The following is a 13,259-nucleotide window of genomic DNA, read 5'->3' on the forward strand; positions in this document are numbered from 1 at the left end:
AAATACTCACCTAGTCATGCATTGATGTCAATGGGAGACTAAGTGAAAATTTGTCTCAGTGGAAGTTCAGATTTGCACCTATGAATTGAGTGCTATTGATTTAAGCAGTTCCAAAATTCAAGTGCATTTCAAGACCGCAAATTGTTAAGCAAAGAGTATTAATATTCTGTCACGTTCAACACCTTCATTCTAGAACATGCACATCTAAAACTTTATTAAACAAAACATTTTTAAGACAAAACAGCATACAAAATACCAAGGGTAAAACTTATGACCATACACACAACCACTTCTATCTTCCCTGAGTTATGTTGACAGAGCATACAATCACAGATACATACAATGTCAAAGGCCTTTTCAGTAGTACAAACATATTTGTAACTTTTACATTATCACATAGAAAAACTTTTTATGGAAAACTCTTCTATTTTTAAACTGTTAGACAGAATGCCGCTCCTCCATTCTTCTTAACTCTTTCACTCTAATTTGATTTATTTCCATTCCCTTCTCCCCTCTCCATTTCTTTTTCATTTCCCCCCTCTCCTCTTTCCCCTCCTGTCTTTTCTGGGTTTGATTTTGAAAGTGAAGGAGGAGCCATCCTCTCTTGTCCCTCCTCCACTCCCTCATCAATGTACAGCAGAGGCTCCTTCTCCTCCCATTTCTCTGCCTCCTTGCTCCCAGCTACTCCTACTCCCCCATCAGGCCCACCCCTCTCTCCCTCAGTCTCGTTGGCTATGAATGTGCTCAGCACCACATCCGTTCCAGCCCCCTCTCTCTTGTTGTCCTCTGGGCTCCCTCCCTCCTCCCCACCCTCATCCTCCTCCCTGTCCCCACCCCCTAGCTTCACTGGCCCTGCCCAGGCGTCTTCCTCCGCCCCTTTCTTCCGCTTGGAACTCTTCCCGTTCCGGAAGCTGGACACAAAGTGCTCGGTGCGGCTCTGCCTCTTTCGTCTGATGACCAGACATACACAGTAGACCACGCCCGCGAATATAACCCCGATCAGAAGAGCGACGATGATGACCCATAACAAGCTGGGCTGACCTGTCTCCACTCTGACCCCAGCCACCGTAGAGTCTGGATCTGTGGAGGTGTGGGTGGTAGTGGGGGTCGTGGCATGGCCGGGGGCGGCATTGACCGATGGGGAGGTGGGTGCAGTGGTAAGTCCCTCTGTGTGGCAGACAGTAATCTCTGAGGCAGGTGTAAGTTCAGGTGTGTAAGTGGAGTCCTCCGTCAGACGAGGGGTGGTGTGGAGGGGCCAGACTGGGATAACAGAAGTCAGGTGGTCCTGGGAAGTGGTTGGGAGATAAGAGGCGGTTGTAAGGACGTCTTGGGAGAGGGTGGGTTTAGGGCCAGGTGGAGTGGTCGTATCTATAGGCCCTTCAGTGGTCACTGGGGAAGGTGTCATCGTCTCAGCCTCTGAAGTAGTAGTTGGTGCATCAGATGTGGACTCCTGAACGTTGATGATCTCAGGGTTTGTTATTACCATAGTGATGGCATCGGTGGTAGGTCCTGAAACAGAAGTTACTTTCGGAGTAGCAGTTACCGGGGTGATAATTTCAGGGGCAGGCTGTGCCCTAGTGATGACCACAGGAACAGACGTTGTCTCTATGGTGGCCTCCGTTGTAGAGGCTGCCATCGTGACTTCCTCATTAATAGGTGCTCCCATGGTGACATTCTCAGGTACAGTGACAGTGACATTATCTTGAGCAGGGAGACTGGGCAGAGAGAGGGAGAGGAGCAGAGCCCCAAGCATCAGCCGTATCCGCTCCATACTGGGCAAGAAGTGAGAGGGGTCACAGAGGTCAACTGTCCCTAAAGGGTTTTGCTGATCTCTCAGATTACGTGTGTCTTCCTCTTTCTGAGGTGCATCAGCGACAGTGTTGTGGCTTGAAAGATATTGGAGGTTTGTTTTACAAGTCTAGAGCAGAAAAATGTACACCCTAGAAAAGAAAAGCGGTATCCGTCATCAGGTACCGGGGTCCTTGGTCTGACTACGATCGTCAGGCTTTGATCTTCACTGCTCTCGGAATTCCCCTTTCTTTCAGGCCTTGCCTTTGTTAATAATCTAAGGTTTGACTGAGTGTTAGGCATATGAAGTGCTCTTACATAGTCAAACTTTTGTTCTCTTGCTGTCTCTCCTGGTTGCTGGGCTTGTTGTTCACTAGGGTGTCCTTGGGTGCAAATAGACCGGAAAGACACAGCCCTTCTCTTCCTCTCTCGCACTTCAGCTTTCCCCCTCCCCTGCACTTCACTCTACTTTTCTGTATATCAGCTGTCTATTTCAAGGGTAGCGTGAGAGATGGCACCGACGGTGAACTAAAAAAAGCATGAGACCTATAGAGAAAAGGACAGATTGAAGGGTAAAGGAAGATATGGAAGAAGGAATGTAGAGGTTATTTTATGCGTACATTGCCACATGTACTGTATAATATGTTTACCTCCTCACAGCATCCACTGTCTGAACCGCTGTAGATGTAAAATGCTTGCTTAGTACACACCTAAAAAATTAAGGAAGTTACCAACACTACTTTTTGTTGTTTATTCTTGTCCACGATGTCACCATCCATTTGACTGTTACGTATAATAGAAATGGGGGGGAGAGAATCTAAATGAGTGTCTAAAAGCAAGTTGGCCTGTCTTAAAAAGACAGTGATAAAAGATGAAGACTTAAAGACCAATTACGTATTTAAAGAAAATGGCCCCTAAAAATGTATTTAAAAAGAATAATGAAGAGATACATTAGGAGGACCATCTTACTAAAAGAGCGTGTCAGTAAATTTAACACAAGCCTACGAAAGTATTTTAATTGTATTTTTGAAACATCTCTCTCCCTCCTTTTTCTTGCCTCTTCACACAGTTAATCGGATCAGTGTCTGTTTAGATCAGACATATATCAATGTGTGCCATTTGATAAAAAAAAAAAAATCGTACTTACCCACATGTTGCATGGAGAAAACGATTGGATTGAAATTGTGAATCCACCTTAAAGGCACATGCTTTAACTCCTGTACTGTGTGAATGACATCTCGTGCACTAGTACATGTCCAAAATACCTTTCTCTCGCTCGCTCCCTCCTGTTCACTCCCTTCTTTCTCTCCCCCTCCCTTTCTCTTCCCCTCAGAGTATCAAATTCTCCGTCAAACAGTTTTGTTAACTGCAAAAGAGGTGGGGTTGGAGAGATGCCAAATAACTTAAGAGTAGCTTCATTTTGTTTATTGCGTCATGTGCTTATTTTCTCGAGGAAAAATGAGAAGTTGGTCCTACAAAGAGAAGGTGTGTGTGTTGAAATGTTTGAGCCACAGAGTGTGTTTGCACGCCTACACACAGGCCTACTTGGATGTGTGTTTGTTTGACGGTGTGTGTGTGCGTGTGTGTGTGTGTGTGTGTGTGTGTGTGTGTGTGTGTGTGTGTGTGTGTGTGTGTGTGTGTGTGTGTGTGTGTGTGTGTGTGTGTGTGTGTGTGTGTGTGTGTGTGTGTGTGTGTGTGTGTGTGTGTGTGTGTGTGTGTGTGTGTGTGTGTGTGTGTGTGTGTGTGTGTGTGGGGAGCAGGCAGTCAAAGGGCGTAGGTTGTCAAAACATAAGAATTCAAAGTAGAGAGAGTATGATGATAAATTCCATTTGATTATGTAATTAAAAAATACATCTCGTGTCTTGGGACGTTATATGTCAAACTTCAGCTGGTTCGGTGTTAAATTCTACAAGGGTGTATTTTCTACCGTATTAAACACTACAGTTATACATTATTGATCAAATGGCCGGATCCACTATCAATTGTGAGGTAGACCTATGGTCGATTCCTGATAAGTTACCATGTTCACAGGCACACCAATATTCCATCACTATTTGGGATATTCTAGTATTCCGTTTTTTAGTTGGCGCGTATTAGCATCATATCCCGTTTACAATAACCCAAATAAGCTTGTGTCCCGGTTATGAGAAACCCAGTTAAAATGCCTGGGATATGCTGATCGTAGACGGCATACTGTGTTTTATTGTTTATTGTTTACTCCATGTTCTCTGGCTGTGTTGTTGTCTGCTCACACTGCTATGCTTTATCTTGGCCGGGTCGCAGTTGTAAATGAGAAATTGCTCTCAACTTGCCAACCTGGTTAAATAAAGGTCAAATAAAAAATAAATACAATTATTTGACTAGCTCCTAATAACAGTGCATGTACGGTATTAGGAGTCAACCGTATTTGTGTCCGTGTGTTTGTAGAAATGGCACCTATATCCTCGTTGCTGTCTGACACACGATGATGATGTGTCTCTAACGGGTCTGAATTGTCTTGAAATGGAAACTCTCTTTATCAAGTGTTATTTCCAGTTAGACATGTTGTTCTAAACTCTCTCTCCTTCTCTCTCTCTCTGTCCTCTTCTTTGTCTCTGTTCAGACCCAGTCTTAATCTATCTTTCAGTAGACTTATGTAGATCATATACTTATACTTTTGTTACAGCCAATAAACATACAGATTACCAATTCATTTTGGAAATGTTTAAACTCGGTCAGGATTACAGTGTTCAAATCTGCCATGGAATTGGTAAAATAACGATGAACATTTCTCTCCAAAGTAATTCTAGGGAAATTGTAGGACTGTAGTACAAAAAAACAGAATCATACGCAGGTCTCCAACAACGTTTGGTCTGTAGTTTCTTCTGGTATCGCTCTTCCATTTGCATACCAGAAATCAGTGATGTCCTCCAGTGTCACTTTGGGTTGAGTCCACAGGTTGTCACACTCTACCCCTTTCTGCCTCCCCTGCTCCCTCCTCCCCCTCTCCTTCCCCCTCTCTCTCCCTCTCTCCCTCCGTTTATGGTCGGGTCCCATGGTGGAGCCGTTGGTGTACCAGAATTCGACCCTTTCCTCCACCGATGACATCTGGTCAACCCACAGGTTCTCCAGATCCACCCCTGACACCTCCTCTCCTCCTCTCCTCACTCTCTTTTCCCTCTCTCTCTGGACTGACAAACGCACCCACAGGAAGACAGTGAGCCCAAGGAAGACAGAAGCAGTCAATCCCAGAGCACACAGGACAATGAAACAGACCAGTCTAGTAGAGCCAGGAAGCAACGATAGGGACCTTTCGTCTGCCTCTCCGCACTCGGGGCGATCATGCACAGTGTTTTCAGTTGTGTTGTTCAGCCTATTGTTATAACCTGAGATGGTGTGGTTGTGTCTGAATGAATGAGTTTTCTTCTTCAAAAGTACTGTGGTGTTACGATTATTAGAGGTTGTGGTATTACTGTATGAACGTGTGTCTGTGTAGTTGTCTGTGTCATTATCTGTAAACGTGTTTGCATTGGCATCTGGAGTTGCCCTATTGTCAGCATGGGGGATTGAAACTGTGGCTGTGGTGTGGTCCTGGTCGTCCATAGACTGGCTTGTGTCGTCAGGTTGTGTTTTGTAGCCGGTAGCCCTGTAAGTCACAGTCATGTGCTCATACAAACCAGGATGTGTGACTGTGTACGTAGGTGAAAACGTTGTTGTTGTTGTTGTGAAGCTGTTGGCCTTACTTTGTTTACCCCTGTTCAAACCTGTCACTCTACTAGTTGGGGTGTTTGTGAAGAAGTCTCTCTGTGTTGTGTAGTAATCTCCTGATGCAATCTCTAGTCCTTGTGTAGCAGCGTGCTGGTCTGCTGCTTGTGACCTGTCTAAGTGTGGCTTTGCTAGCCTGGAGTCATTAATGGTGTCAGCAGCCCATGTCTCTATGGAATTTGGTGTGCTCCGTTCTCTGGCTGTTTCAGTGGTGCTGCTGTCATGATACTCAGTCCCTTCCTCCCCGGGGAGAGAGGTGGTGCTGGGGTGGTCAGTTGTGGGTGAGACTTTGTGTCTGCTGAAGGGAAGAGTCTCATGGTGATTGTGGCTCTCTGTTTCCCTCCTCAAGTCACCTGCAGTTGTGTGCCTGTTGTTCTTCTGTACGGCTGTGGTGGCGTAAGTGGCAGTTCCTGTTCTGAGAATGCCTCTTCCTTGAGTCGTTCTGCCTGATTTGTTGACAGCTGCTAAGCTAGCGCTTTTCTTCACTTGTGTGTTGAACATGCCACTAGTCCTACCAGGGTGGTTTTCAGTTGTGGAGAGTGGAAGTATACGGGGGTCTGATGTTGTAGTGCTGATACTAAGGTCTAGAGCTGTTGTTGTTGTTTCTGTGGCGCTTGGTGAAGCCGCAGTGGTAGAATGGAAGACAAGAGTGGCGAGGAGGTGAGGAAGGCACATGGTGAGGGAAATCAGAGTCAATCTCATCATGTCTGTGTGCGAGAAAGAGAGGGGCAGAGAAAGATAGGAATAGTGGGGTGGAGAGAAGAGTAATAAGAAAGAGGGAGAGAGGAAGAGAATGAGAAATAAAGAGGGAGAGAAAACGAGAAAGAGACAGAGGCATCCAGTTAATCAGATGACTTTGTTTTGCTTGTAATACTGTGGCACACTTTTGAACACTGCCATTGCTTCCCATTGTCACTCAGTCTCATACTCAGTAAGTTGTCAGTTATCAATGAAAAAGTTGTACATCTAGTGGGTTTCACGCAATTGGAGACCAACTCTGCTCAACATGGATAATAATATATATGCAAATAAACAGAAAAGTACACATACCTAATTGTCCAGCTTTCTCATCTCACTGTCTCTTCCCCTTTACTCTTGATTTCCTCTTCTGCAGCAACACTCGTCATAGCACCCTGCCCTATGGCCCCATGGGATACCTCGAACCAGAAGCCACCCATTCGAAGTTGACATGAGGAAATGGTCCGTTTGATTACCATGCCAACAGAGCCATAAGGTGCAGGTTGGAGGGTGAGGCAGGATGTGGTATGATGATGTGGTATGACATGGCCCTGCCTCCATCCTCCATTTGCTCAGTCCCCTCAGATGGCAGTTTGGAATAAAAACATGATCTCCACCCCGCTTCCTGTTGACTCATTTCACACGTTACAAATTCAAAGTGTTAAGCGGACGTTTGGTGAGAAAAATGACAGATAGCATTCAAGTCTGTAATGATCGTTTTTGCCATTGAGGTCAACAGGGATGTCAAACACTTTACTCATAATGTAATTATTCATAATGCCTGCTTGACTAAAAAATTATCCAGTGCAGATTAGGGGAATTTTGTTAAATTCTGTAAAATAATTTTCGGTAGATGATGAATTTATGAACATACGTGTGCAGGATGTGTAAATTACATTGTTTGAACAGACGGTAAAAAAACAAAAAGGTTCCCTCTAAAGCTCTGTCGATCACGTCCTTTTACCTTTTCTCTACTCCCTTTCATATCTTTCTTCTTTTCTATCATTTCAACTCTCCTACTCTCCCTCTATTTTTTTTGTACCTCCTGTATCCGCTGTGTCCGTATTTAATTTGGGGATTAGCTGAGATTACCAACCTGAGATTGACCTAATCTGTACGAGTCACTGACACTGAGGGTGTGCGAGGGATGGATTATCACACACATGCACTGGCTCTGTGCACCGGGTGAAGAAAGGACAACCGTAATAACCCATCAAGTCACACAGACAGTAAAGAAAGGACAACCGTAATAACCCATCAAGTCACACAGACAGTGAAGAAAGGACAACCGTAATAACCCATCAAGTCACACAGACAGTGAAGAAAGGACAACCGTAATAACCCATCAAGTCACACAGACAGTGAAGAAGGGACAACCGTAATAACCCATCAAGTCACACAGACAGTGAAGAAAGGACAACCGTAATAACCCATCAAGTCACACAGACAGTGAAGAAAGGACAACCGTAATAACCCATCAAGTCACACAGACAGTGAAGAAAGGACAACCGTAATAACCCATCAAGTCACACAGACAGTGAAGAAAGGACAACCGTAATAACCCATCAAGTCACACAGACAGTGAAGAAAGGACAACCGTAATAACCCATCAAGTCACACAGACAGTGAAGAAAGGACAACCGTAATAACCCATCAAGTCACACAGACAGTGAAGAAAGGACAACCGTAATAACCCATCAAGTCACACAGACAGTGAAGAAAGGACAACCGTAATAACCCATCAAGTCACACAGACAGTGAAGAAAGGACAACCGCAATAACCCATCAAGTCACACAGACAGTGAAGAAAGGACAACCGTAATAACCCATCAAGTCACACAGACAGTGAAGAAAGGACAACCGTAATAACCCATCAAGTCACACAGACAGTGAAGAAAGGACAACCGTAATAACCCATCAAGTCACACAGCCAGTGAAGAAAGAGAGCCATACAGACCAGTGTAATCTGGAATAAAGAGGGATTGACAAAGAATTGTCAGTGAGAGCACGCCAAATCAATCAAATGTATTTATAAAACCCTTCTTGCATCACCTGATGTCACAAACTGCTGTACAGAAACCCTGCCTAAAACCCCAAACAGCAAGCAATGCAGGTGTAGAAGCACGTGGAGCAAATGGAGAACGGGGGAGAAGAAACCACGCCAGAGAGTAGAGAAGAAGAAGAGGAGGATGAAACATTAGCTGAGAGACCAGTGGAGAAAGACATACATTTACATTACATTTAAGTCATTTAGCAGACGCTCTTATCCAGAGCGACTTACAAATGAAGTGGAGGACAGAACAATGGGGCATGAAGGAGTGGAACGGGTTCATCTCAGGAGGAGAGAAGGCGGTAGAGCATGAGGAGGTGGTTGAATTTAGGCTTGGGGACATTTGACCCCTCAGAATGTCCTGAGACTGTCCAGATAAACCCAGGGTGAGTCTCTCTGGGTAGCAGCTGCCCTTAGGCACAGAACTAAGATCAGTCTACGTTCCCCAACTCCTAATATTAACCAGAGAAAAGTGGAAGACTGACTTTAGATCATGGTTACCTTAGTCTAGAAGCGACTTAATCCTATCCCTGTTTGGGGTTTGTGTGTGTGTTTGGGTGACACTTACTACAGGTCCCGCAATGAAATAGTCACTTATGTTAACGCTCTTACAGAAAAAACACATGAATTTCAGGTGATCGCGAGTTAAACATGTTTAACGTGATCTTATGGGAAGTTAATGTGATAACGTGACAATATGTAAAAGAAACGTGATAACATGAAACTACACGTGAAAACATGATCTCGTGAAATAAATGTGACAACATGGGGATACAACATTTCAACATGTGATACCATGAAACTGCGCTTGACATTTGAAAGTTTTTCACGTGAAAATACAATTGGAAATGTAAGAGTTTGATTTTCACAGGTCAACGTTCTCTTTCAGTTGGTCAATCGGTATAACATCCTATGGGGAGTCAACGACCAATCCTATTCACCTGAAGCAAACTGAAATCACGCCCAACAGGCCAATGGATGCCGAGCCCGACTTCTGACGCCCCGCCTTCCTGACTATAATACCGGGGCTTGCATCCATTTCTTTAATTCCTTACGCTTCAGCTCGTCTGAAGGAAAAATGTGTCACACTATTTACAAAAATTTCAAGCACACGATAGCTATGCGATTCAGCTCCAATTTAGGTGTCTGTTAGTGGGGAGAGAGTAATCTTCCCCCTAGAGCCCTCAAACTCAACCCTGGACCTCGAAGCCAGTTCCACTGCATTTTTTTCATTGTTTTTCCTTGCAATTAATTATCAGGCAGAACAGAAAAACCAGCAGGCTCCAGACCTCATGGGGTAAGAGTTAAATACCCCTGCCCTAGATGTTGTGAGTTTTGGCTCTTGGTATCGGTTTTTGTGTTTGCTAAAAGCAAACTACTTTTCATTCTGCTTGTATAGCTAAAGCTTCCTTGAATGGGTAGGATTTGTGTTTGCTATAAACCCACTACCTTCTGCTCTTCTTGTGTAGCCAGTGCTTCTTTGCTTGAGTAAGTGGTAAAGAGTACGTTTGAACCGCCGACCGTGCCCTAGGGCATGTGATTTCACAATGAAAGTTAAAGATTGGCTCTGGAGGGTTTTCAGAGTGTAAATCGGATGATTCAGGTTGCCCAGTGTAAATCCAATGAGTGCTAACAAGGGGGCTAATCCTAGCATGGTGCTTCCGAATAAACAGGGCCGGTTCTCAGGATTCCTGAGACGGACAGGCGGATGTAATTGGCTGTAATTCTTTGGCTCGGGGACCTCCTCCCCAAGCATTTACTGTGCCAACAATGCTCCCATGTGGGTCGGTTACTGGTTGCTGAGGTACCCAAACCCGGTGTAGGCCGGGTATCAGAATGCACAATTCCTTCCCCACGTTCAGACACACGGTTGTCAAGAGTGATGGATATGAAAATGAGCATAACAAATAATATATATTCCAATCCTCAGACTGGTGCTCTTTCCATTCAAGAGATAATGTATGGGAGACTGGCAGCATGCTCCATACAGTGGGGGGGCATGCGCAGTTTCACCATCGGTGATGAGGGGGTATGGTCTGCGCCCTCTGTCCCTGAGGTCCTAGTGCCTGTCTTAAGAGAGGAGATTTATTCTCTCCTTCAAAAGTAGGCTGTTCAGGTAGTCCCTGTGTCAGAAGTACGGAGTGGTTGGTACTGCTCTTAGTTCCCTAGAGCAATGGAACGTTGCATTCCATCCTGGACTTTTTTTTAAAAGCACCTCAAGGCTCACACTTCGCTGACTATTGCAGTAGGTGCATCCCAGTGATTGGGATTGGTCCATTGATCTGAAGGATGCATATTTTCATGTGCTATGCATCCTCCCCACCTCCCTATTGCCCTGCACCTTTGCTATGGTGGTGGTGTTGGCTTTAACCCCGGTGTGGTGCTAAGGGATCAGAGTATTGGCCTATCTGGACGATTGGCTGGCCGTTGTGGAGGCGAGGGAACAGGTGGAGCGCCACACTGGTTTCCTGTATTCAGTCTCTGGGGTTCATAGTAAATCACAAGAAAAGTTGTTTGACTCTGGCTCAGCGCATTCAGTTTCTGGGTCTCTGGGAACGGATGCTTTGGTGTATCAGTGGTCTCGTACCCTGCCCTGTCTCGTACCCCCCCCTCTATGCGTTCCTCTGGTGGACCTGATTCAGGCCACTGTGGAGAGGGTCCGTCAGGAGGTTCTGTTGTTGATTTGGGTGGCTCCCAGCTGGCCCAGACAACCCTGGTTCCCGGGTTACCACAGTTTCCCCTGTAGGTTTGAGCCTCGTGCTGCCGTGGTTGATCGACTCTGGTCGGTGCTATGCAGTGTGCGTGTGTGTTTTACCAAGTCATGACAGGTGTTCTGTTGTCTTGGATTTGGGGTTCCTTGTACGAGTTCTGACATTTCAGGCTCTCAAGGTAAGTATTGTTCATGGAACCACATAGCCAAGTTGCAGCCGGTTTTAGTTCCCTAAATGTCTTCTGAAACCCCTTTTTGGAGCAAGTGGAACCTGTGTGTGCTTGGCCTACTGCCTATGGCATGGAGCATAGCTAGATAACTAACAAACAGTACAAACTCATACTATGTTCTTCTGAAATACATTTTTGTCACATCATAATGGTTCTTTAGACCCGACAAAAATAAATAATAGATTTATTGTGATGGTGTATATTAAATTCATTTATTAGACTTTTTAAAATGTAGATGTTCTAAAGGTGCACATCAGTGGCTTGTATGGGTGGAGGCCTGGAGATGCTAAACGTGTTTGCTCATCAGAGGGATGCTATGTTAGCTAGCTGGCTATGACTATCCAACACTGGAACTCTTCCAAGTCATGGTAAGCTTTTGGTTTTACTAATTTATTGCCACGGGCCTGCTATACTGCTTACAACACTGTACTGCATGATTGTAGCAGGTTAGTGCTATTTGCTATGTTGACTATGATATTACTTTAACTAATTTGGTGACAACAATGTAGGTTGTGTGTAGCGGTTATGATATGAAGGTTTGGCTTGGAAAGGATTGTTTCGCCTGGTTATGTAACCGATGTGAAATGGCTAGCTAGTTAGCGGTGGTGCACGCTAATAGCGTATCAATCGATAACGTCACCTCGCTCTGAGACCTTGAAGTAGTTGTTCCCCTTGCTCTGCAAGGGCAGCGGCTTTTGTGGCACGATGGGTAACGATGCTTCGAGGGTGGCTGTTGTTGATGTGTGCAGAGGGTCCCTGGTTCGAGCCCAGGTAGGGGCGAGGAGAGGGGGGACGGGACGGAATCCATACTGTTACATTGATGCTGACAACCCGGATCACTGGTTGTTGCAGAAAAGGAAGAAGTCAAAAGGGGGGTCAGTGTAACCGATGTGAAATGGCTAGCTAGTTAGCGGTGGTGCGCTCTAATAGCGTTTCAATTGGTGACGTCACATGCTCTGAGACCTTGAAGTAGTTGTTCCCCTTGCTCGGCTTTTGTGGCACGATGGGTAACTTGGATGCTTCAAGAGTGGCTGTTGTTGATGTGTGCCTGGTTCGAGCCCAGGGAGGGGCAAGGAGAGGGACGGAAGCTATACTGATACAGTTACAGACAGCTGATATGTTGCGCCTTTGAAGTCCACCGGAAAATGAGAGGAGGAGAGCATGTAGATGCGAGAAGGAATACAACGAGCTGTTTGTATGTGGCTATGAAAGTGAACTGTTTGCATGTGTTCAGGGGTATATTCATTGCGCCAATTCTATTGAAAAACATTTCTTAAGTGGAAGGAAACTAAATAAAATGAGGATAAACATACCTGAATGTGTCCAATAGAAACTCTTGTTTGCAATTGTTGGACTAATGATTACATCCTAGAACAGCTAGATGCAGGCAATAGTGTGCAAGGCGGTGTTGAATGTGTCACTGTCAGTGACCTCAAATCTTTCTCTTGACCTGTGTGCACCTACGTTGTAAACTTTAATTTATAGGCAATGTAACCTCATGGAATAGGGAAAATTATAGTGTCATGTAGTAGACTAAACCAATCAATGTTACATTGAAGTAGGTGAATGGAATATGAATGACAGTAATAAATAAGGCATATATATAAGGCCATGCTCATGAAAAAAACATTTGTCCTCCCTCATCTTAAAAGGCCAACACTGCTAGGGCTGGTCATAAAATGTTGTCAGCAGGTGATTAGCCTTTTCTATACTACAGGCTAAATCATACTAGGATGGCAGCCGTGAGGCTTGCCATGGTACACACTCTGATTCTATGTCTCTCACTTTTGTCTGTGTTATTCGAACGGAGGTCTACATGTTCACATAAATATAGTCGTTTGGAACTTCTAAATATCAGGGAGAAATCGTATGGAGTTTTCGATCCACAACATTATTCTTTACCTGTGGAATTACTGATTGTAACGGATTTCCTCCTCTTCTGAGTAAGGATCGGACCAAAGTGCAGCGTGGTAAGTGTTCATGATGATGTTTAATTAAA

General features: G+C 44.8%; 2 protein-coding genes across 3 annotated transcripts; both read right to left on the reverse strand.

The window, feature by feature from the left end:
- Positions 1 to 199: 199 nt before the first annotated feature.
- LOC124037137 (mucin-17-like) lies at positions 200 to 3,335 on the reverse strand. 2 transcript variants are annotated; one of them, XM_046351797.1, is made up of 2 exons: positions 2,936 to 3,335; positions 200 to 2,334 (listed from the first exon to the last, which is right to left on the reverse strand). In XM_046351797.1, the coding sequence occupies exon 2, from the start codon at positions 1,769 to 1,771 to the stop codon at positions 482 to 484; it is 1,290 nt and encodes a 429-aa protein (XP_046207753.1). In that variant the 5' UTR covers positions 1,772 to 2,334; positions 2,936 to 3,335; the 3' UTR covers positions 200 to 481. The 2 variants fall into 2 exon arrangements, with proteins under 2 accessions (XP_046207753.1, XP_046207754.1); XM_046351798.1 differs by lacking the exon at positions 2,936 to 3,335 and adding an exon at positions 2,439 to 2,923.
- Positions 3,336 to 4,480: 1,145 nt separating this feature from the next.
- LOC124037138 (serine-rich adhesin for platelets-like) lies at positions 4,481 to 6,863 on the reverse strand. The gene is made up of 2 exons (XM_046351799.1): positions 6,583 to 6,863; positions 4,481 to 6,239 (listed from the first exon to the last, which is right to left on the reverse strand). The coding sequence occupies exon 2, from the start codon at positions 6,235 to 6,237 to the stop codon at positions 4,612 to 4,614; it is 1,626 nt and encodes a 541-aa protein (XP_046207755.1). The 5' UTR covers positions 6,238 to 6,239; positions 6,583 to 6,863; the 3' UTR covers positions 4,481 to 4,611.
- Between the last annotated feature and the right edge of the window lie 6,396 nt (positions 6,864 to 13,259).

Source organism: Oncorhynchus gorbuscha, linkage group LG06 (assembly GCF_021184085.1).
Source record: "Oncorhynchus gorbuscha isolate QuinsamMale2020 ecotype Even-year linkage group LG06, OgorEven_v1.0, whole genome shotgun sequence".
Taxonomy (NCBI): Eukaryota; Metazoa; Chordata; class Actinopteri; order Salmoniformes; family Salmonidae; genus Oncorhynchus; species Oncorhynchus gorbuscha.